General features: G+C 36.7%; 1 protein-coding gene across 3 annotated transcripts in view; it reads left to right on the forward strand.

The window, feature by feature from the left end:
- The window catches only part of Rbp6 (RNA-binding protein 6), a 1,467,626-nt gene that overhangs the window by 345,878 nt on the left and 1,095,451 nt on the right, over positions 1-26,297 (forward strand). For all 3 annotated transcript variants that reach the window (XM_081770618.1, XM_081770619.1, XM_081770620.1), the window contains exon 3: positions 7,771-7,852. In XM_081770618.1, the coding sequence (XP_081626744.1) occupies positions 7,771-7,852 (82 nt within the window). The remainder of the gene's footprint in view (positions 1-7,770; positions 7,853-26,297) is intronic.

A 26,297-nucleotide genomic window follows, 5' to 3' on the forward strand; every position in this document is an offset into this window, starting at 1 on the left:
ATTTTCTAATCACTTTTTAAATTTGAGTGCTTATGAAATGGATGTTTTAATTTAAATCGATTTGAGGACTGGAACAAGAGTATATTATATAAATTTAAAATATAATACAAACAACAGATGGCAGCACTTGACAATTTCTTCTACATATCTAGAATTTGACGCCTGTCTTTGCAGCCAATGAGAAGGCGCAGAATACATATCCGCGATGAGGACCGGCAGCTTGTCCCCCTCCTCAAATAAAACACTGGTAAAGATATACTGTTTATGATTTTCTACAAAAGTACGGTAACAAGAATATTCTTTTTTTAAGACCAATTCTGCTGATAAGTTGTGAAAATAAAATGAAATCTTTCAGTTTAAAACTTTCCACGATTGTGTCCTTTAGGCTAAGGGAGACGATGATTACAGCAAGTGAATGATTATGGAAGAATTGGTGGAATGAGAAACTTGAGTACCCCCGAGTAAACCCACGGATACGGTGTTGTTGCTGATAATTTGTGTGACCCTCGTATATACTCTATAAATATACGTATATAGATATACATTGTGTTGTAATAGAGGGCAGGTGGAGTCACTTTTCCATCATAAGCAGTGTACTACGACAGACATTAGGCTCTATATAGCAGCTAGTTGGTCGTTTTAAAAAGATATTAAACATGAAATAACATTAACAGAACCAGTCTCAAGTCTACACAAGACTTTTCGTTGTTTATACGGCTCGCATTAAATCTGTGTGTCGTATTAAAAGATTAAACATACTACATAACGAATTTGATACGGAGAGCAACCAGAGTTTATTGTGTTGTGTGCGTAAGCGAAGAGGACGGGGAAGTTGCAGTGTGCAAAGATGTTCAAAATTAATCTCTCCTCCTTCCAATTGTGCACCACACATAATGTACTACGACTATGAATTTATATACAACAGTAAACGTAGTAGGATATTATACAACGGGTTATAAATTTCGTCGGCATCTCTCCTTGGTTCTTTTTGGTAGAAGGAGTCGGATGCGAAGATATACTCGCTGCATACAACCTTATCTCCTTTATAGAACAAAGAGGTTAATTCTATCTCAAACTGTTGGTAAATTATGGCGGACTGCTTTCAGGTTAGTGAATATTATATATTCTATATATACACAGGGTGTTACAAAATGAGTGTCGGGGTTTTGAAGCTTTGTAGTATTTATTACAATTAACTTACGTTTATAAATAATGCATCAAATAAAAGAACAACACAAAAACTTTGTATGCGCACATGCGCATACACTGTTTCCTGTGTCTGCCCTTAGAAAGCGCTAGTAGCAAAGATGGCGACTGGTGAGCAGAAAGCTTTTTTGTGTTTTACATTTGCAAAGACTGAATCTGTGGTTACAGTGCAACCTGCTTTCCGAATCAAGCAAAAGTGAAGTTGTGGAAATTCCTGCAATTAAGAAAAAAAGATGACTAGTAAAAATAAAATAATACTGGACATGAATAAAACAATTGCAATACACATTAGCAACAATGACAATTACGTAAGAGCATAGAACTATAGCTTCAAGCAATCAAGGTCACATCAAGATAAATTAGACGTAAAACTTCGACTCGTAAGATTCGCAGATACGAAAGTTCGAGTTACCGAGGTTTTTAAATATGATTATTAAACCCATAAAATTCGACTTATCGAGGTTGCGATTTTTAAACATTCGACGGTATTATATACGTTCTCATACCTCAGGTATGTAAGATTTTAACCCCAGTAATATTTTTGGAGGCTTAATCAGAAAAACCCTATTAGCTTCAAAACAACTTTTAACCTCAGAAAATATTTTACCTTTTAATCTGAAAAGGAATCTAAACTCAGCAGTTATTCCCATGTATGAATAATAACTGCAAAGTCACCGTTAGTTTTGAAGACGTTAACTATTGACTCCGCGATATAGCTATAACTCTGTATTGCGGAAAATGATTCAAAAATTCGCTTTCTTTATGAGTTATCGTGTTGAGTAACGGATGAACTGACGTATCTACTACTATTACAATCTTGTAATGCTTACGAGCATGAGAGTAGGATTAACGGTTGAACTGACGTATCTACTAACATTAGAATCTTGTAAAGCACAATAGCATGAGAGTACGATTAACGGCTTTAAGGGTTACCTGCGTAAGGGTAGGATTAACGGTTGAACTGGCGTATCTACTAACATTAGAATCTTGTAAGACTGAATAGCATGAAAATACGATAACGGATGAACTGACGTATCTACTAATATTACAATCTTGTAATGCTTACTAGCATGAGGGTAGGATTAACAGTTGAACTGACGTATCTACTAACATTAGAATCTTGTAAGGCTTAATAGCATGAGAAAAAAAATGAAATGAAATCTTTGAGTTTTACGTCCCACGGTTATGCCGGTTAATAGCATGAGAGTATGACTAACGGATGAACTGACGTATGTACTAATATTACAATCTTGTAAGGCTTACTAGCAGAGCGTAATAAGAACTTGAAATATTAAGTGTTGACCATATCCTAGCTTTAGCAAGGCTGAGGAAGGCAGGATTATCATAAATCCTCCACTCAATAAGAATAGTGCAGTATATTTATTTTAGATTGAAATAGACTGTCTCGACACTAGACACGGAGGAAAACAGCTGACTCTCACGTGGCCAGAGTTGACCATTTTCACCTAACCTCACTCAACCTCACGTTCACAAACTCATTTCGACCTCAATCTCACACTACCAGTCTGACCTCACGCTCACCTCACCGGGCTGACCTCACACTCACTCGACCTCACGCTCACACCACCAGTCTGACCTCACTCTCACTCGACCTCACGCTCACACCACCAGTGTGACCTCACGCTCAATCACCAGCCTGATCTCACTCACTCGACCTCACGCTCACATAATCAGTCTGACCTCACGTTCACTCAACCTCACGCTCACATCACCAGCCTGACCTCACTCTCACTCGACCTCACGCTCACATAACCAGCCTGACCTCTCGCTCACTTCGTGAGATTGAGGTCGAGTGAACGTGAGTTCCGAACTCGTGAGCGCCGACCTCATGAGTTTGAACACCTTTGCTAGTGGCTAAGCGGCTAGCATACTCGCCTTTGGTGTGGGAGAATTGGAATCAGGTCGGGAGTTCTTGTGGTTTGGATCTCACGTTAAACTGTTGATCCACGTCTCATATAGCCTCACTACTGAAAGGCACGCTAAGCTAAAAACAAATCAAACGGGGGAAAACAAAATAACAGCTAAATTCAAACTGTAAAAGGACGATAATATTTTTGTCGATCATTTCCTTTCGCTCCAACTAAAGCAAGTTTTTCCTTCTATTTTAGTTGTGTTTATATTTTTATATGGGTATGTATACATGTGTATGTGTGTGTGTGTGTTATCGTCTTTTCTTTTTCTCAGAAAGAAAAAAAAAGGTCAGCGGGTACGATACAATGCAAAATGTGGTCACCGTTGACAGTCAGACTAATCTAGTAGACAAATGCACACAACTAATATATATATATATATATATATATATATATATATATATATATATATATATATATATATATATATATATATATATATTAGTTGTATGTATGGTGTTAGGAGTGGTTTTTCTTGCTGAGTCGCGTGGCTTTGAGCCGCACTCTGGCACACGACTGTGATCCCAGAACCTCCATATTTCAAGACATTTTTTTTCACTATTTCTTCAATGATGGCATTTAGCCAAAAAAAAAAAAAGCGTAAAAGAAAAGGAGGAATAAAGCAAGGAAGAATAGGAAGCAGTTAGAGACGAAGAGATAGTATAAAAAATAAGAAAAAAGGAACAATCGCCACTGTAGTGTAGGAAGCAACACACAATATATATATATATATATATATATATATATATATATATATATATATATATATATATATTGCAGGGGCGGCTGAAGGGTGAGGATTAACTATTGAATGGGAGTCAGTGAGAGTGACAGCGTTTTTACTGTCACCGACTGTAGCTACCAACAAGGTTTATGGTGTTGGAGGCACTAAAACTGGTCTTCCCGTGTTGTTAGCTGCATAATAAGAGGATGCAGACATACATTGAGTATTTCACACGTGACCTGTGTAGACAAGACACTTAAGAGTATATAAATAAATAAAAGCGTAAAGAAAGAAACAAAGATAACACCAGTTTGGCTCTAATGTGGCAAATTTTCTTGATGAAAACAACGGTTATATTACATTTGGTGACAGCAATAACGATGTATGATAGTTTGTTGTTGATTTGAAATGATAATATATTTACAAGTGGGTTCGCTTCACATTGTGTAAGCCTGCCATTTTTTTTTTTTCATGAGAATACGGGACACCTTTGATGCCCTCCCCAGCACAATCTAATGAACTGTAGCTCTCATTATGAACAATAGTATGACAAGCACAAGTTCCCTAAGCTACAGCTATTTTTCTCTCTTCGTTCTTTCCAATTATTTGTATGGAGTGAAGTACAATCCAACTACAAAAGAATCGCCTTAAGAGTCTTCATGCCGACGAAATTAAAATACCACTAATTTTACATTAATTATGTGATATCTTCAAATAGATAAAAGAAAATCGAAATGTGGAACAAGAACGCCCTAGACAATATCATTTTACATGAGATACCGTTATCACGATTCACTTATCTGCTTTCGATTTCGAGCCATTTTGAAAATCGACATTTATTTTCGCGTTTCTAAACAGCTGAAAACAAAGCCACTAGGTGACTTGTGATGACGGTATCTCACGCAAAATAATATTGTCTAGGGCGCTCTTGTTTCACATTTCGATTATCTTTTATCTATTTGAAGATATCACATAACTACTGTAAAATTAGTGGTACAGTGTATTTTAATTTCGCGGAGATGAAGACTCTTAAGAACCCAAGATGACGTCTTATAGCAAGTGCTTTACGGGAAAACAATATCAAATGACCTCGTTTTATTTAAATTACTGATAACTCTACTTTCAGTATTCTTCGCTCGTTTAGCAGTATTTATTTGCGTGGTTGTATTTGCCAAAATTACGTTTGTGAATTTAATCTGATTAAAACTTAGCTTATTTTTCTCCTTGTGTGGTTGTCAGGGCCGGATTTAGATATTTCTAAGCCCTATACCAAAGCACAATTCTGCGCTCCTAGTCCTTCAAAAAGATTATTTATAATTTCTGCCAACTTACCTAATGCTTGCTGTGGAGAAAAAAATCTCTCATCTTCCCAATGTGTTTGTAAATGTAGAAGTACTTGAAGTCATCTTATGTTTGCTTGTTTTAGGTGTTGAAGCAGTGGCGTATTTACGATTTTGTTTCGGGAGGGGCTTTGCTAACTTTTGAGGGGGGGAAGGCTTTGCCTGGAAATGTGAAAATTCTGCAAGATATTTCATTTACTTTACTATACTAAGTAAGATTTTTTGGGGGGGGGGGCTTAAGCCCGGAAACCACCCTCCTAAATACGCCACTGTGTTGAAGAGTGTCCAAGTTACCACCATGTGCAATGGAAAGGGTAACATTGCAAATTTTGCAATCGACTTCATAGTTCAGCTTCGGTGCTTTCAGAAAAAAAGTACCTCTCTTTCAAATTGGAAGAAAACATTCATTTCGATTTAGGCATTCTCTTTGGTACAATGTTGGAACATTTCACTTGTAAATGTATGGTATGTATCCAATCAACAACAACTCAGCTCGTGCACTTTATCGAAGATTACAGATCCCCTTGACTGCCAAAGGAGGTGCTAAAAATCTATTGGCTTGCTCGCCATGAAATCGAAGAGGGTGGTGTGATAACTTGCTTCAAACTCTTTCATGACATAGCTTATTGTTCATTCATACAATCAGTGGCGGTGATTGGACGTTAAAAGTGGGGGGGGGCAAGACATGATCTGAATATTTGTATATCACTGTTAATATACAAATTTCCCTGGTTGCTTCTAACACTTTGTGTTGACGAAAGATTGTATAACTAATAGGGTACTATCTTTTTCAGTTAAAATACTGTATATCGTATTTCATATTTTATTAAGTAAATTGACAAGAACAACGCAAGTAGGTACTAGCCCTTTGTACTCTTAAACAACGAAGGTGTAAGATTTGATTCCTTGCTCATGAACATCTTGAATTCTGTCTGGAAAATTGTGTGATCAGATTATTTAATAACAAATTTGCAAAACGTATAAATAGAAAGGAAAATATTAATCACAGTAATGAATAATGAGACTTATTTTGCAAAGTGGAGATATGAACCATGATCCTAGGATAAATAGGGAAAATGCTGTAGACGCTTGAATGAAAACCTATAATTTACCTTTTAAAAAAGCCGGAATTTAAAAAGGTTAATCAACAACTTCCCTTTAAAGATAGCGGTGTTATTCTGTTTTCGCTGGGTAATTTACCGCTATGGTGATTTCTTGCGTTCCTGCAACATGTCGTCGTGTATGTGCCTATTGCTTCAATGTGTCCTGAATACCCCACAGACACATTTTCGTAATTTTCTCTCCACTCAATTTAAAAAAAAAAAAAAAAAAAAAAAAAAAAAAACACGATAAAGGGTTAATTCCACGCATGCTATTTATATGTATGTTATTACTCTTAGAAAGTCAGTAAATACCACAAGGATATGCTACGACATTTAAAGAAATCCGGAAACATATTCGTTCTCGTACACCCCTAAGCACACCACTTCGCTCGTTTATTACACTGCAAAACAATGGAAAAGGTAGAAGTTGTTTCTTTTTACTCTCTTTTTAATTACTATTCCTTACTGAGCTCCTTCTTGGCTAAGCGGTTAGCGTACGCGCCTTTGGGCGTGGGAGACCCGGGTTCGATTCCCGGCGGAAGATAATCGGATTCCATGTTAATCAGTAGGTCTACGTCTATTGTAGCTTTGCTGCTGAACAGGATGTTAAACTAAAAAAAGAAAAAATCAAAATATTCCTTACTACTACAAAGAAGAAAAGACATTTTACGAACTGTTAATTTTTGTGCAATTAAAGAATGATTTGTAACTTTTTTTTTTCTTTTTGCGAAGTGCTATCTCAATTAGTTTCAAGGAGACTGATTAACTCATATTGGACTTATATCGAGCTCTTGTAAGAAGAAATGAAAGTATACTCGAAATGTTGCGCTCCAATAGGTAAATTTTTGGACCATTTTTTGTGGCAACTAAAACGCAATTCTTGTAGCTTTCTTAATTCCACGGGAAAACAACCAATATGTAGTCACGCAACGGCAAATATTGTTGAGACTACGGCACCATTTTTTTTTTCTAAATACATTCAAAAACTTCACATTTACAAATGAAACTATATACATTAATATACCATTTCAGAAAAGTGGGGGGTGGGATAACTGCTCCCCTTTGCACTCCCTAATCGCCGCCCATGCATACAGTAAATAACACTGTTCCTAACCAGTGTGATTTTTTTTATTTATACTTTTCGATAAGCTGATACCCAGAGCAGAAGTGGGACGGGTTAAAATACGGGACATTTGCCTGTTCCGACTAGATTTATGGGGATGCGGGACATTCGGGTCTAAAATCGGGACTGCCTCATTTTTTACGGGTCATATGGCAGGCTTAACATTGTCACACAGCGTAGAGTTTCAAATTACGGAAATTCAATATTGTTTTCATAGCAAAAATGTGATTAGGGCACGCGTCTTCACCACAAATATTAGAATAATGTTTGATATTAGTTGCTTTTCGTATTATGAAATATTAACTAATTTTAATGTATGTTTTCCTTTTCTTCTCTCTTACAGAAAGTCTCAGAGAATATTTCAGTAAATACGGCGAAATTACCGAAGTTATGGTAATGAAGGATCCTACAACGAGGCGGTCTAGGTAAGTGCCAAGTTTTCCATTTTGCTCCGATTCTGTTCTCTGTGTCAATTACGAAATTTTTCGACTTCTGTGTATCTTATACGATACAGAGGGAAAATGTTACTACTTTTAGTAGGAATAGATGTTGCTGAAAACTAGGAATTAGGAAGATTAGATTTCTGAGGTTTCGGCATCAATGGGCATGTTAGTCTGTCACACGGATGATATCTCTCAGCGATCACACTGCTCGGGAAATTGGAGAGGAAGAAAAAAAAAATATGGGGAAGGAAAGAAGCAACCTGGGACCATTATGTCAGGTACCATACTGGCATTTGCCTCGTATGAATGCTGGACCGAGAAAGCTGTTTCGACCGAGTGTCTCCAGCAAGAATCGAACCCAGGACCGCTCGCATCAAAGGCGAGAGGGTTAGCGAATACGCTACGTGGGTCCACGCGCTGAAGAATACTGGGAAGGACTACGAGTCACAGTACAGTGACTACATTGTTTTGACCTGATATCTATTTCTTGGTAACAACCACTCTGATAGGACTGCGTGGTCATCTAAACTGCAATAATTAAGCCAAACAACAACAATAGTACAGAAATTCAGCGAGAACCTATATTTATTGGCGTCATCCTGGTATTCGCCTTACGGAACTGAGGAAAAACCTGGAAAAACCTCGTAAATTATTCATTGTAGCTTTGGAAAATTCAAGATTACTAATAAAACTCCAACTGACCAAAGTAGTATATATATTTTAAAATTATATATTTGTGTTACATTTGCGGCTATGTGACATAGCCTTCCTCAGACACATTATCTGAAAAACCTCAGTCATAGTGGTCGACTTTTGAATCCTAATCCGAGACTCTTGACTGGGGGACGCACGAACGCTAACCAGTAGCTTACGCTTGCTCGAATTTTACTCAAAGCCAAGTTCTATCCCGTTTTTTGCCTAAGGTATCTAGCTAGGCAAGGCCACCAAATAAGTACAACAGAAGTTGGATGGCCAGTTCTTTTCTCTATGATTGAAGGATATATGTGTAAAACTAGATATTGGGGATCTGTAGTGTAACGGATAAAATGAGAACCAGCATTAGGATTGCCAAGGACATTCGAGGATGGAAAATGGAGAAAAATTCGATGCTGACTCACGGGAATAAAACCCGGGGCCTCTGGTGGCCAAGGTGCACGTACAAGCCACTTTTTGAAATTCACCCCGCTACTGGCAGTTGACAAGGAAACAAACAGAAACTTCAAGGACAGTTAAAAATAGCCATTCTCTTCAGTGGGACTCGAACTCATGATATAGAGCTACAGCGACTCAATGCTAGAGAAGAATATGGGATGAAAATAAGACAAGAGCCACGGTGATTGGAATGAAGCGGGCGGTGTCAAATATAGAAGTAGGAGGGGAGAAAATTAGAACAGATGACTAGTTTTTGGCGGTATTATTAGTGATGATATGAAGTGTGAATGTGAAATAAAAGCAAGGATAGGAATGGTGAAAGAAGCCTTTAGGAGAAAGAAAAGTCTATTTTTTGTGTGTGTGTGTGACCTTGAATAAACAGTTGAGAGCAAGATTCATAAAATGCTTCTTGTGGAGTATTGTATTATATGGGACAGAAACACAAATATTACGCAAAAATGATAAAAAATGACCGGAAAATTTCGAAATGTGGGTGTGGGAAAGAATGGAGAGAATTCGTTTGGTCGAGCGGAAAACGAATGAGGTGTTGTAAGTGGTAGAGGAGACAAGAACAATTTTAAATATTAAGGAGCAGAGGGAGAAAAACTGGTTGGAACATTGGATAACAAGAAACTGTATCATGAGAGACATGCTAGAGGGTATTGTGGAAGGAAAAAGAGGGAGAGGGCGAAGGAGACTACAATTAATGGACGATATAAAAACTGAAAACATCGTACGTGAAGAAGAAGAGGATAGCGGAGAACATGGAAGCTTCTCAGTTGCGGCAAGTGATCTGCCAGTAATGGCAGAATACTTATGACAGTGACGGATCCAGGACGGACTTCTAGGGGGGGCGGTGGGTTGGAATGCTGCTACTTAGAGCTACCTTTAAGAGGTCCAAACTCTGGGATGGGTTTTATTTTATATATAAAATAAGAAACTTACCCGGTCAACATTGCCCCGATCGCCCTCCGTGGATCCGCCACTAACTTATGATGATGATTATTGTTATTATTTTATTTCGAACTCACGATGTGTTGTGCCTCGTAATCCGAAGCAGAACCCTCGAAAGCACTCGGCTAGACCAGCAAAAACAATGAATAAAATTTAATTTCTGTGATTACAACTTAAAATAACATACAGTGAAAGTCATAAGTATTCGTACACCGACTGCAAACTATGAATAAATGCCTGTAGCTCTGATTTTCTTGGAGATAGAGCATTGAAACAAACGGCACTGCATTCTGCATTAAGATCTTTAGTATTTACAAAAGAAACGTTCCGTGAATGTTGAAACATAGATAAATAATAGCAAAAGAAACAAAAGTGGACATGGTTTTGACGTGTCAAAAGTATTCGTACACGTACGAAACGTCCAGAAAGAAAATGATTGTGCATGATTCAATACTTGGATGGGTACCCTTTGGCCCTAATTACAGCTAGAAGGAGCTTCGGTATCGATTGCGCCAAATGTCGAGAATCTTCGACTGTTATAGAAACTCATTCCTCTTCAAGTGCAGTTTGTAAAGAACGTTTACTCGTAATGCTGCGATTGCGGAGTTTCTTTTCGAATCAGTACCATAACACTCAATCGGATTGAGGTCAGGCGATTGATGAGGAGTGGCCAGTTGCTTTGGCACATTGTATAGTACTCAGAGCCTTGTATTGTGTGCTGTATATTTCGAATCATTATCCTGTTGAAATATGAAGTGATCGTGCAGGCCCATTTGATCAGCACTAGTACGTAGATTTTTCTTCAACATATCAGTATACATATGCTGGTATATAATGCCGTTGATAATTGTCAACTTTTACACTTCCAAAGCACGCATGCGCCCCCAAACTAGCACTTCTCCACCTCAATGCTTGACGGTTTGCTGCAGATATTTCGGGTTCATCTCTGTACTTGGCTCCTGCCACATTATTTTTCTACCGTCGGAGCCAAACACACTAAATTTACTATCATCTGAGAATACCACTTTTTCCCAGAAAGCTACATCTTTGTTCACGTAAGCTTTCGCAAACCTGGAGCCGCTTCTTCCTATTCATCTCGGAAGCAAAAAATTTCTTTCAAGCAACGCGCCCATTATAACCTTGATTGTTTCACGCACGACGCACAGTACTTTCCGAAACTAACATACCTGATTTGGGTGCTTCTGCCAGAATCTGTGGAGCACTGATTCTTGGGTTCTTCTTAATTTCATTCAGCAGTATGCGCTCACATCGTCCAAAGATCTTCCGTGTACGTGCACTTCGCGGCATGTTTTTGACTGTGTTTGTTTCGCAGAAGCTATCTATGATTGACTGCACGGTCGAATGTGGTCGTCCGATAACATCTTATAGCTCCCGTAAGAATTTGCAGTCAATGGCAGATCGTTATGAAGCCTTATAACTATTTTATTTTCTGCATCTGTTGTCTCCGTCCCTTTTTGACCCATTACGTCTTCCGTCTTGAATAACTCTTTGAATTTGTATGGTATTTCGCTTGCCTGTAGTTGTATTTAGCTTTGAAAACCTCCAGAGGACGTTCCATGTCAACAACAGCTCGAACAGCTGGACGTTTATGTCTTTAATTTCAGTGTACGAATACTTTTGACAAATCAAAACCATGTTCATTTTCGTTTCTTCTGCCATTATTTGTCTATGTTTTCGCACTTACAGAACGTTAGTTTTGTAAATAATAAAGAACTTAATGGAGAATGCAGTACTGTTTGTTCTAACGCTCTATCTTCAACAAAGTCGGAGCTACAGGTATTTATTCATAGCTTGCAGCCGGTGTACGAATACTTATGACTTTCACTGTATCTTTTTGCCTGACGACGTTTTGCTGTATTGAATTGTGTGAACTCATTTGCTAAGAAGAATATGAATCATGTTTTTGTCTCACCTTGCGACTAAATCCTTGTATGTACTGCATGTGGGAAAATTAGATAACTCGCCCATTAACGTTAATAAGAAGGCAAGAGAAATTAGCATACTCACTGTGGCGAAGAAGGTAACAAAGCCATTCGGTGATTAGCGATACAATCACGTGATTGTACTGCTGTGGAAGCGTCATGTGATTTGCTTACAAAGTGCTCTGTTTTAGTCCCAACAATCTTTTAACGCAGCGACTTAACGAACTGAAGAAATTAGCTTCTTCTAATCGTCTTTTCTCGGTAGGCATTGTGGACGATTATTTCTTGTGTACAGTCTTGTTAAAAAAAATCCTACCTACCTAACTGCCTCTATTTGTAAAGACTGTATATTCATAGTTATTTGTAGAACAATTTATTGCTTTGGTTCGAAATATACATTTCTTAAACAAATAATATCCAATTGGACGCACAGTATGAATCGCACAGGAGAGTCCACACTTACAAGCGTTTTTATTTAACTGTTGTAGCCACCAAATTGTTCTATTAAGAGGAGATTTGTGACATTTTTATTGGAAAATATGAGAGTGTTAATAACTCGTCATACATAACTTACATACTATCACACATACATTATTATTATTATTATTATTATTATTATTATTATTATTATTATTATTATTATTATTATTATTATTATTATTATTATTATTATTATTATTATTATTATTATTCAAGTATTCTGCTTTTTGGGAGGTCCTGGGACTAATTTGTTTTTTCTTTTTTAATTATTAATTTTAGATTTGGGCCTAAAAATGTTTCTTCCGGGTTTCTCGATCTTCAGCTTCCTCTTTTAACTCCCAATATTTTCTTCAATTTTTCAAATCATCGATCAGTTGTGTTCTTCTTCTTCCTATTCCTCTCTTTCCTTCCATCTTTTCTTCTACGGCGGTGTGAAGAAGACAATTTCTTCACAAGATGTGTCCAATTCGATTGCCCTTTCTACGAAGGACGCTGGATAGAAGTGTCCTCTTCTCCCCTATCCATTTTAAAACATCTTCGTTTGTTACTCTTTCTGTCCATTTTATCTTCTCCATCTTCTTCCAACACCACATTTCGAAGCTTTCTAAATATTTCTTCTCTAACTTCCGTAATGTCCAAGTCTCTGAACCATATAGTTCAATGCTCCATATATACCACTTAACAACAACTTCCTTAATTCAATATTAAACATATCATATACAAATACATATTATTATTATTATTATTATTATTATTATTATTATTATTATTATTATTATTATTATTATTATTATTATTTTCAATATTATATCTGATTGAAACATAAGTTTTGACAGTGTATCAAGTTTAGAGTCATAGGAAAAGTGAACTTATTTGAAAATGAGATTATCATTAAACACGCATTTTCACAGGTAAATCCTTTCTCTTGCATGTAATTTCAGCCACTAAAAAAATAGTGACGATTTTTAAAAAAAAAAATACACGCGATGTTACATAAAAATCGGAATATTGTCATATTTATCGTAGATTTTTTTCTAGTTGGGGTTAAATTCGTCTGTGTACTCTTAACCGATTCAAACCGTTAGCAGTCATGATAACTGAGAAACTTTGTAACGATAACTTGTAGAAATATGTATATGTTATTAGGGATAATGGTCTATATCTTATGATATCATATCCTATGGTATCTTTTTCTTCTTTTGCGGCCAGACATGTATAAACTTGTTCTTTCTGGATAGTTCTATATATAGTATGTGAGGAAGCCATAGTGGATGTATGTAAGTTCGTTTATGTCTTCTTCTTGTTCACCTCAACCATAGGTTGGTGCGCAACATGGAAATTTTAAAACTTTTCTCTCGCTTGTGAGAGCAGTTTTATATTTTGATAAGGCCTCTTCTTCGTAACTGCATCTAGATATTCTATCCTTGGTCTTCCTCTTCCTGGTTTTCCTTCTGTCTTTCCCTCTAATAGCACAGTGATCCAATCGGAGTGTCGAATAAGATGCCCAAGCATGCTGTTTCTTCTTTTTCCTATTATCTTCATAATCTGTTGTCCTTCATTAGCTTCCTTTAATACGTCTTCATTCTTTTTCCTTTCGATCCATGATATGCGCAGCATTCTGCGCCAACAACACATTTCAAATGCTTCCAGCTTGGATATTTCAGTTTTTCTCAATGTCCACGTCTCTGATTCGTACAGCGCCACGCTCCATACCAGTGTCTTAATAAATCGTTTACGAACGTCCAGCGACACATTTCTTGATGTTAGTAGTCCTTTTTCCCTATTGAATGCTTGTTTAGCCTGTGCTATTCTGGAACTTAAGTCTTTTTCACTTCTTCCTTCCAAGGATATTAGCCTTCCTAAATAGGGGAACGTCTTAACGTTTTCGATTTTCTCTCCCTCTAGCCATACGTTTGCTATTTCCTGTCCTGCTCTTGTGCACTTTATCTCTTTCGTTTTCTTCTTATTTATCTTCATTTTGCATGTTTTTCTTCAGTTGGTCGTTCAAGTTTGAAAGTGCTTCTTGCATGTCCTCATCGTTTTCCGCTATCAATGCTATGTCATCTGCAAACTTTATTGTGCTGCAAACCTGACCATTTACTTCTACGCCTTTCTCGTTTTTATCCAAGTATTCTTTCATAGCCTCTTCTATATAAACGTTGAACAGGAGAGGTGAAAGTCCACATCCTTGCCTCACTCCTTTACTTATTCTTGCTTCCTTCTGATCTCTTCCTGTAACAGCTGTCTGGTTCCTACAAAGTTCATATATATTATTCTTCTGTCTCTGTAATCTACCTTCAGATTGTTCAACGCTCTGAACATGATATTCCAATCTACGTTGTCAAAAGCTTTCTCTATATCTACAAATGCTATCACAATTGGTTTGTTTATTCTGATGTGCTGTTCGATGATTGTTTACGAAGAAGAAGATTAATTATAAAAATAATAAGTTAACTGCAGAAAATCGACGAAAAATACAGTAGTTCAAATAAATTCGATTTCTTGTATTGTCTTGTATTATCATTTGAACAGTTGGTAGGCTATATGAACTATTTTTTGCAATATTTCCACAATTTTAATATAACGAACTCAGGGCTACTATATAACATGAAACGTTATAACTTCAATGGATTATTTTTAGTTTAATGCCCAACGTTATGTCCTTTCGGGTAAAGGGCACGGGTGATTAATGGAAATGAATGACTCTGAAGTTAAATTTTTGTACTCTTACACCGGGAATCGAAGACACACACGTTAGCCACTAGAAAAGCAGGATCAGTTAAATTTTAATGGAAAGGTTCACGATACCACTTTTAAAAAACATATATATTAAACATATATTAAACGTGGACAAACATATATGTTAAACGGGGCCGTGGTAGAGTGACTCCGTGGTAGAGCGTTCGCCTCTGGTGCATGAGGTTCTTGGTTCGACCCCACCTCACGCCAAGTGAACTTTATGGTGGACAAACACCGTGTTGCGTGGGTTTTCTCGGGGTTCCCCCCCCGTTTCCTTCCACTTTCTTCATTCTGCCATTTCATTCATTTCTCATCATCACCGTCTCCTTTAGCCTAATCGGCATTTGAGTCTTCATAAATGTTAAACGGTAGAACCTCATCTTTGCTTGCTTCAAAAAATAAACCAATAAAACAAATAAGTTAGAAGCATGTTATATATATATATAAACCCTATAAATTTCTCGTGCCCTCGTAACAATTTAAAAACCACAGTTCGGAAAAATAGGCGTTACTTGTAACCGAGGAAGAGAAATAAATGTGTTAACATCGCACGCAATGAAATGCTTTTGCTTTCCACTTGTTCAAGAGCAGGGTTTGAATTTTCGCTAACATTTTGAATCGGAAGAGATTTCGTTAATTGAAATTAATGTGTGTATAAGAGGGACGATTAAAAAAAAAAAAAAGATAATGATTTCGCTGTTAAAAAGAGATCTTATATACCCTCCTATTTTCATTAACGTAATTTGTAAGTAATAAATTCATATATATATGTGCGCATTTATATACATATACTGTGTATCCCTCTACAGTCACCAGCCAGTAGTCTGTATTGTTGCTCCCGGTTTCAATGGCGGAGCAGAATTAATGAAAATTGCCAGCACTTGATGTAATAATGGACCTGAGCTATTTTCACTCGTCTTGTTGTTGTTTTTATATACGTATGCGCGTGAGTGCGTACATAAAACTATAGGTTGCGTATTAGTACAGGGACGGAGAAGGGATGGTTCGTACATTACATGTAACGTCCATGTACTCCTGAATATAGGGACGGCAGGTTATGTTTCAGTGTTTTTCAGTTTTTTTAAAAAGAAAAAAGGAAAAAAGAAAAACAAGGAATTTTATTTTGTATGTCCAATGTGTTTTGATATCGATTTTGTTTGTTTGTATTATTATGAATGAAAGTATACCCATATGCAATATGAAACATGATATCCCAGAAGTCTTGCAGCCGTTTTATTTTATTCATTTTTAATTTTGAGATAGAATAGTCAAATTTGAAACAAACTGAGTTTGACAGCTTTGTTATTCTCATACCGTAGCAAGCACGCACCCAGAAATTTTTGTTTGGGAGGGGGGGGTCCAATAGTACTAGCCACAATGTCTTTGTAGTATTAAACGGGTATTATTACCTTCCTGACAAGAAATTGTAAAATACTTCCATCCACATTTTCAGAAAATAAAATGATAGAACTAGATTGCTTTTATAAGAAAAAGGGTACAGATGAAGAGTAAGATCAAATTTTCGTGCTACATCAGTCATTTTCGTGGAGGCCCCATCACGGCCCCTCCCCCTAAAGCCCCTCCACTTTTTTCAGTGACAAATAATTTAAGCTATTATTCATATATTTTTGAAAGTTTATATCAGCGTTTCCCAACCGGTGTACCGCGAGGAAATCGAAACAAATTATTAATTCTATAGAAATCAAATTGCAAGACATAGGGGAAAATGTATATTTGTATTTCACATTACTATGAACCTCTGCTATAAATCTACAATTTTAAGTTTCATACTGTGTTACTTTTCTGTTCATTTTTAATGTTGGAAAACGTATTTATCATTGTCATGACCGTTATTGCTTCTTTATTGTTGCAGACTATTTCGTAAATTGAAATTTCAACATATCATTCAATAAATTCAACAAAGCAAATATGCATTCAAATTACCTACATTTGTGTTTTAAAAGTATAGGAGATTTGTTTACTTATTCGTTATTTAGTGATCTTCCCTTTTAGTTAGAGGTTAGATACAGTTTTCGAAAGAGAAAGTGGATTTTTAAAAACCCGAGTCCTATATTTCATTGCAATTGTTTTCTATTTTAAAATTAGAATAAAAAAAAAAGCATAATGATTTACCACGAGGGAAAATCAGTGAACGAGCTTTCCTCTCTGTAATGAGATCAGTAATCACAGAAAAATACCACGGTATTTTATATTTTAAATAATATATATATATATATATATATATATATATATATATATATATATATATATATATATATATATATATATATATATATATATATATGGGTGTGCCGCGAGAATTCAAGTTACACCTATAGTGTGCCGCAAGTTGAAAAAGGTTGGGAAACGCTGGAAACGTATCATAGTCTGAATACTGCCTGCCCTACCAGTTTTTACTTTTTAGATTCGCCACTGGCCTCTGCACAACATTCACTATGACAACACAATGTTCCGTCCTGAAGCACCTCATACCTATCCTTACAGAAAAAGATGACGCTCGTGCGCTATTCGGCGCACCGTGACTATTAACACAAAGATAACAGTTGAAAATCGTGTAACATTCAGTGCTGCCAACTTACTAGAGCATAAATGGCGGACATTTCAAAAGTTGTTTTCTTTATGGGGTAACATTTAGAATGGAGCTTATCATATTTTTGAGACGCTATATATAGCTATCTCTTACTGGTGGGGGAAAGGCATTGTATGGTTTATTTTATTTTATTTTATTTTATTTTTTTTTTTTTTGAAGGTGCTTTCGTTGCTCTTCTTGTAAGAAAAGAAAGAAAGACAAGCTCCTTGTTTTCAGAAATGATCAAAAGATTTTGTTACATCATTACATCGATAAAATGGATCCAAACTCCGTTGGAGGTGGAATATTTTTATTTATCTATATATTTATGATGAAATTGACGCTCCATTTGGAAATTAAGGTCACTCCTTCTGCTTCTTAATTATATACCAACAAATAAACACCTGCAAAGAAATTCAGCAATTAACTGATATACAATGCTGGACATACAAGTAAATTTACTTTTGATTAAGAAGTGTCTGTCTGTTTTGTCCAAGAGAGGATCTTTGTTTCGTAACAGTTATTCTTCAGAGATGGCGTCGATGTGTTTCCCCGTAGAATATAAATCTTTTCAGTCTTTGTTCAGTACGGTTTATTTGTTTCTTGTTTGTGTTTAATACCAACACATCTTGAAACAAACAACGCTCTCATTATTTGCATCCAGGGATCCTTGTATGCGTGTATACTGTTTATATACTGTGTGTGATTGTTGCACAATACTACCGAAGTTTTCAGTGTTTCCAGTGGCTAAATAATGTTATACTACAATAAAATAAATAAGTTGAAAATCGTGATAAAATACGTAGCGGACGGAGATGGAGAAGGTACGGAGCGTGTAGGATATTTACCCCAAATCATGGGCGCCCGGGACCCCCGCTCACGAAAATGTGTACGTAATATAGCAAATCACGTATATTAAATACCAGAAATAGCAGCTGAAATATAGCTAGCATGGAGGTGCTCCCTAGACAATTTTCTTTATGCACCCCTGCCCCAAATGTATTGCTGATTGTGACTAATAGGTAGCGATGCTAGCAAGTTCTTGGATGAGAGCAGAGGTGCCCATTTTGATTTTATCATATTCACTCACATACACACGACCAGAGGTAAGCGCTAGGGATAGCCACAAAGTTTCGGTTCCGGTTCCGATTCCGGCGGAACCAGTTCTTGGAGATACTGTTTTCAGAACCGGTTCCGGAACGGTTCCAGACCTGGATTCGAAAACCCGGTTCCAGAACCGGATCTTAGGAACCGGTTCCAAACTTGGATCCGAAACCCGGTTCAGAACCGGATTTTGGGAACCGGTTCCAAACCTGTATCCGAAGAACCGATTTCAGACCTGGATCTGAAAAAAACCGGTTCCGGAACCGAATCCGTTCAGAGACGAAAACCGGTTCCACCAGGAACCGGTTCTGGCCATCGCTAGTAAGCGCTCTACCACTGAGCCACCGTGCCTTTACATCTCTAATTGAAATTATGTACTTTTCAAAAGGAAAATACAAGTAGTGTTAGTTATTTGTAGACTTACAGTACATGTGTGCAATTGTACATGAATGCACCTTATTTTTGTTCTACCAAAGAGATACAAAGTATATCTATATATCTATATCTATATCTATATCTATATATATCTATATATATATATATATATATATATATATATATATATATATATATATATATATATATATATCTGGCCGGATCCAAAATTTTCTGTCGGGGTGTGCACCAATAACTACCAGTAGATTTGAATTAGATTTGAATTTTTAAAATGCTTTTAGGAATCCGTAGTGTGAATGAGGAATTGCCCTGGAAATGCTCACTGTCTGGTCTCGGGAACCGAACCCATGACTTTCCGAATGCAAAGCCAACGCTTTACCAACTGAGCCACGCCTGCTTTGTCTCGGTATAATTTTCAGTATATAATTAGCTTGTTGCTTTTCAATCAGGAATTTCTTTAATCATGGTCACTTGGAATATGATGAATACTTGTATCGTGCAGAATCCTTAGGAAAGTGTTTCTATTTTCACTGCTAGCTTTCTCATACATTTACAGCGAAGCGGGGTGTATGTGAATCTGGCCTGCATATAAATACTATTGGGCCCTATATATATTGGACCCTCGCCTCCAATGGCTGGCCCTGCTGATAAAGATCAATATCAAAGTTAGTATAACAGAAAGCAGATCTACGGAGATCTTTTATGATTTTTGTATCAATCTTGAAATCCAAAAACTGCCCAGTCCCAGCACCAGCTCTTAAATCCCAGTCTTCTCCTGGTGAGACAGAGAAAAGAAAAAACTGCAATCAAGTATTGAAAAAGCACTATAGAAATGCTAATTGAAAAGAATTATATGTCACACTTTTACAGATCATTTAAGAAAGAGACCATAGTGCTTGTCATGTTTTAGTATTTGGAGACTTGAAAACATGAGTTGGCAACTGTTGGGAAGCTCTGAAACTGTGCGTCTCACATAATTAACACCTATCGAACGGGAAAGTTAGCACCTGGGTGTTACGCCATGCAGAAAGCGTTTTTGGTTCTTTTCTGTGTAAACATCACATCAATTCTTCTCTCTCTCTCTGTCGCTGTTTCGCTTGTGCAGGAAGCGTCGGGAAATTTCTCTTTGGCATGCTAGGAAACAAATAACTCCAACTTTCCATTTCAAAACATCGTAACATATCGCTTACGTTACGATCTGTGTGTACATTTATATGTAAATAGATATAGGGTGACCAAAAACTATGTATATGCAACTGCGTGAATAGTATAACAATGCATCAAATTCTTTTTAGAACTTCAGGTGTGTATCATACGAAGAAAGAACTATTATTATTAAAAGTAAACTGACCATACAGTCCTTAAAGGGCCATGATTTGCCATTCGGTTTTTGGCACTCACGCTTTTGGGGAAATTTCTGGCCAGGATTTGGATTCCCCTCGCCGTCAATATTGGTTTTCCAGATTAGAGTTCTCTCTTTCTCTTTTAATTAATTACTCAATTGCCTTCATGACGTTAGTTAACGCCGATGGTATTATTACAAAGTAAGTACGAACGGATCTTTTCTCGGACCACACCGGACATTGCTTCACTTCGCTGATCTCACGAGAAGTGGGATTCCAGTGCCTAGAGGGCATTAGTAACTGTTATTACTATTACTTTGAAAACAAAAGAAAAACGTTTGGCGCGAAAATAAGTGAATTTAGAAGGATACGCAACGTTCAGCTTCAGAACAGCTTGTGATCGCCGAATATCATACTGGTGATAAAAAAGAGAGACGTGTAAGATGGGCGCGAGACGTAGTTGACATGAGTAACACGGGCGGAATGAGAATAGATTTCTAGTCAAAAGACCTAGGAGAAAGAATCATTTGGATGGACTAACAACAGAAATAATATGAAAATGGTTGTCCTTTATGTGGTAACAACGTATATATACGTCAGTAGAATGCTCGATCTAATATGGTATGGACGTATATATACGTTTTATATATTTAGTCTTGGGTGGTAAAGCAGTATATGTACGTCAAGTTTCAAGGCTTTACGTTGTTTTCTCATAGGAGAACGCAGTTTTATTTGATGAATTTTAGAATTAAAAGTTTATATATATTTTTTCATTCTTCTAGTGCTTTTTCGTAATGATTCTTAGTGATCATTATACTTTGGACAACACTCAGAATGTTTCCAACCATAATAGTTTAGTAGAAAGTGCGGTAGTATTTCTTTCTTTTTTTCTTTTGGTGAAAGCTTTCTTATATCTACTTTTACTGGGAATTCCGAATATTGATTGATTTCAAAATTGATATATATATTTACGTCCTTCTGTCAGCAGCGCGGCTATACAGGACGGAACCCTACAGTTCCAAGTGGGTCCGTTACCATTGTAATGTATTCGACACTCTTCGTCTGCGATATTAAACCCTGGACTTTATGCACTGCAGGTTTTCGCGCGCTAACCACCAAGCCAATGAAAAGATCGAAAATTTTTCAGCAAACCTACGTAACTTAATATTTTAAAGAAACAATTAGCATTTGCACGTGTACACCACGTGATGGAGTTTGGTTTATATGCTGTGATATTTTCTGAATATTGAAATTGGAAACGCTAGTATTTGTAGGTTTCTATCACTTTTAATTTTAGTGAAGACATTTGAATGGAGATGGAATAAGTTACTAAGATGCTTAATTAATTGCAGAAAACAACTTCTTCCTTTCTATTACTGGTTTACCCTATAGCGATCAACATTGAAACCGGAGATGGTTGATTTATAGTACTTCTGGTTTTAATAGATAATAAAGGGAGAAGATAGTGTCTATTCGTGAGAACACTAAATCGATTCTTAAACAGGGGGGGGCACGCTAGCTCAGTGGTAGAGTGCTTATCTCTGGTGCGTGAGGGTCCTGGTTTGATCCTCGCTCAAATAAGTTTGTGGTGGACAACATCATGTCCGTGTGTTTTCTTAGGGTACTTCCGTTTCCTCCCATTTTCTCATTCCACCAATTCTTCCATCATCATTCACTTGCCTTAATCATCGTCTTCTTTAGCCTAAAAGGCATAATCGTCTTCTTTAGTCTAAAAGGCATAATCGTCTTCTTTAGCTTAAAAATCATAATCGTCTTCTTTAGCTTAAAAGGCATAATCGTCTTCTTTAGCCTAAAAGGCATAATCGTCTTCTTTAGTCTAAAAGGCATAATCGTCTTCTTTAGCCTAAAAGGCATAATCGTCTTCTTTAGCCTAAAAGGCATAATCGTCTTCTTTAGCCTAAAAGGCATAATCGTCTTCTTTAGCCTAAAAGGCATAATCGTCTTCTTTAGTCTAAAAGGCATAATCGTCTTCTTTAGCCTAAAAGGCATAATCGTCTTCTTTAGCCTAAAAGGCATAATCGTCTTCTTTAGCCTAAAAGGCATAATCGTCTTCTTTAGTCTAAAAGGCATAATCGTCTTCTTTAGCCTAAAAGGCATAATCGTCTTCTTTAGCCTAAAAGGCATAATCGTCTTCTTTAGCTTAAAAGGCATAATCGTCTTCTTTAGCCTAAAAGGCATAATCGTCTTCTTTAGCTTAAAAGGCATAATCGTCTTCTTTAGTCTAAAAGGCATAATCGTCTTCTTTAGTCTAAAAGGCATAATCGTCTTCTTTAGCTTAAAAGGCATAATCGTCTTCTTTAGCCTAAAAGGCATAATCGTCTTCTTTAGCTTAAAAGGCATAATCGTCTTCTTTAGCCTAAAAGGCATAATCGTCTTCTTTAGTCTAAAAGGCATAATCGTCTTCTTTAGCCTAAAAGGCATAATCGTCTTCTTTAGTCTAAAAGGCATAATCGTCTTCTTTAGCTTAAAAGGCATAATCGTGGAACGTTAAACTGAAAGATTTCATTTTTGGATTGTAAAACAACAGCTTTCCTCTATCTCTTATCGTTTTTCCACTATGTCGATCAATATTGAAACCGGAAGTTGTAGTGTATTTCTGTCACTTCCGGTTTTAGTAGAGAGCTAAGGGTGGAAATTAAATATGTTATTGAGACGCTTAATCGATTGCAGGCAGGCACGGATCTAAGGAGGGATACAGCCCCCTTGACGCTAAGGTATACACTGGATAAAATAAGCTTCAATCCTGCTTTGCACTGGATAAAGCCGTAAACTATGGTTTAGCCTCTCCCTTGATCATATCCTGGATCCGCCACTGATTGCAGGTAACCGCATCTCACTGTCTATTACAGATTTTGCTCTATAGTGATCAAAGTTAAAACCGGAAATTGTTGATTTCAATCACTTCCCGTTTGAATATCACTTACTCAGGGGTGCCCACAAGGGGGGGGGCTATAACGCAAACTGCGTCATTGAAATATTTGGGGGGTTAAAAATCTATATAAATATGTTTGAGGGGGTGTAAAAATTAATCGAAAAGATTTTTTTTCATGGAAGAATACTTATGGATAGACAATTGCGGGAGGTGCGTCATGGACATAAGGGGGGGCACTCACTAGTTAATTAATTAGCCTACTCTGGGTTAGCCCCTTAAGCAGAAATGATTTTAAGTTCAATTTAAGCCTTTTTGGTACGAAACGCGCTATACCTTCCAGTAAAGCGGGATTATCTAATATATAGGAGTAAGCTTTTTAGGGATTCCCTAATGTGTTCGTCAACAGAGAGATCAATAGGATTCTTAGTCTCCTGAGACCCAAAGCAAATTATGTTGGTAATTAATCTGTGGCTGGCCATATGTGATCAAATAATCGAATAAAATATTTTGTGATTTTTAAAACAATAATACCCCTCCAAAACTTTCCCTTTTATGAGTCATTAAAAACATATGTTAACCACAATAAATTCTCTTTTTAAAACGATGTACAATACAGCAAACCACAAACTATTACGTTAGAAACATTGCAATAGTCGTGTTTGTTGTATAAAATAACTAATGAAGATGTTTTAAAACAAAATTAAACAATATTGTTTTTGTTTCATCGTTTCTTCTTAAATTGTGATTTTATATGATATTGTTCGTTGTTGACCTTAAGCCACATTGCCACGTTAAATGAATCTTGTAGCTGTCTTAAAAAAAAAAAAAAAAAAAAAAAAAAACTTTCAACCCGATTTTTTATTTACTCTTTACATGTTACAACTTCTTGAAAGCAAGAAAGGTTTCTCCACACATGCAGCACTGCACTCTAGTAGACAAACAGTGAATCTCCTCATTAAAAACGTGTATTTACCTTTTTCCCCTTTATTTGCCCTTCTCCTCAAATTTACATCGAGATCACAAATTTACCTTTTCCGCCAAATTTACTCCTCTCCATCTAAATTTACCACCCTGATACCATAATTACCTTTCTCTTCCAAATTTATCATTCTGATCCCAAATTTGCTATCCTCATTCTAAATTAACCTTTGTCCTCCAAAATGTATCATTTTCCCCAGATTTACCATTGTGACCCCAAATTTGCTATTCTCGTCCTAAATTTACCTTTCTCCCTCAAATTTACCATTGTGATTCCAAATTTGCGATTCTCATTCCAAAATTACCTTTCTTCCCCGAAAATTATCATTCTCCTTTTCAAATTTACTATTCTACTTAAATTCACTTAAATTTATCCTACTTAAAATTACACTCTTTGTAGACCTGTCATGATCTGGAAGCATTCTGATGACTGCTAGAATAAATTAAGTAAACAAAATCAAGACATAAATTTTGTCATAAATTTACAAGACGAAACGGGAAATTTTTTCGAGTCGAGACTAGAAAATTGTTTTCGGGAATCGAGACGAGACTAGAAAAGTTTTTCGAGAATCAAGACGATACGAGACGTTATATTTTTCGTTTCGTCTCGTCCCATGGACAATACAATGACAACTAACAACTCTATAGTTTCTTGGCTCCGGCACATACAAGAAAATAATGTGGTTAGTCCCATGCCTCAGCTATCTTACATTAATTATTATCATCCCAAACTCGCTTTCAACCTCACACTTACGTCGTGAAACTGAGGTCGGCCAAATGTGAGGTCCGAACTCGTAAATGCCAACCTCACAAGCTCGGGTACTTCGATCCAGACATAAAGCTTCCTCGATTCTACATAGTTCGCGCTTTTACAGTGGTTCTAGAGGCTCAAGTTCGATATCTGGTGAAAGGATATGGGGCATTATATCCCACGAGATCTTAAATCTGATATAAGATTGGTACTGAAAAGGGACATTAAGGTTGATATAAACGGACAAGTTTTGTCGATAGATGTCATTACAGTCTTCGGATCTCTCTCATGTACTTTTTTTTACCTTTCACGAAAATTTACAATTTCTCTTTCAAATTTCAAACTACAGACTTGAAGTTTTTAGAGAAGGAACTTCATAACATATCGAAGGCAAGAATTCGTGTCGATTTTTTATTTAGAATTTTCTTCATCGTTGAAACAGTTATATTGTTAAAACTTTGGATATCCATTTCTATAATCAAACCATTTCAACAAAAGAAAATTTTAAATAAAAGATCGGCACGCATCGTTGCCCAGGCCCGTAGCCAGCCCGAAAATATAGGGGGGGCCCGGTGGAAGTTAGTGGGTGCCCGATCCAAAAATATTAGTTTATTCCATATTATAGTTCATTTGCAAACCTACCATGAAAATTTTAGAGGGGGCCAGTAAAAATTTAGGGGGGACCGCCCCCCCCTAGACCCCTCTGGATACGGGCCTGTCGTTGCCTTCGATAGGTTATGAGGTGTTCCTTCTCTAAAAATTTGAAATATCTAGGTTGAAATTTGTAAGAGAAATCGTGAATTTTTGTGAAAAGTAAATAAATACATGGGAAATACGAAGACTGTAGTGATATCTATCGGCAAAGCTTGTTTCTTGAAACCAATCTTAAACACCACATAAAGAAATTTTGACGCTTAACGTAGACCCTTGCTGTGGACATGTTATTGGAGTTGAAAAATCTTTTCCCGGTCGATTATTTACAATTCTTACAAACAAACAGATTCGTGAGTATTCATTTTGTTGTTTCTTTCCCTCTTTCTTTTCTATGGAGAATGGTATCAACGTACATCATCTGAGTGCCGCAGTGTGTCTGTTGTTAGTGAC

Source organism: Thermobia domestica, chromosome 9 (genome assembly GCF_964235325.1).
Source record: "Thermobia domestica chromosome 9, izTheDome1.hap1.1, whole genome shotgun sequence".
Lineage (NCBI taxonomy): Eukaryota > Metazoa > Arthropoda > Insecta > Zygentoma > Lepismatidae > Thermobia > Thermobia domestica.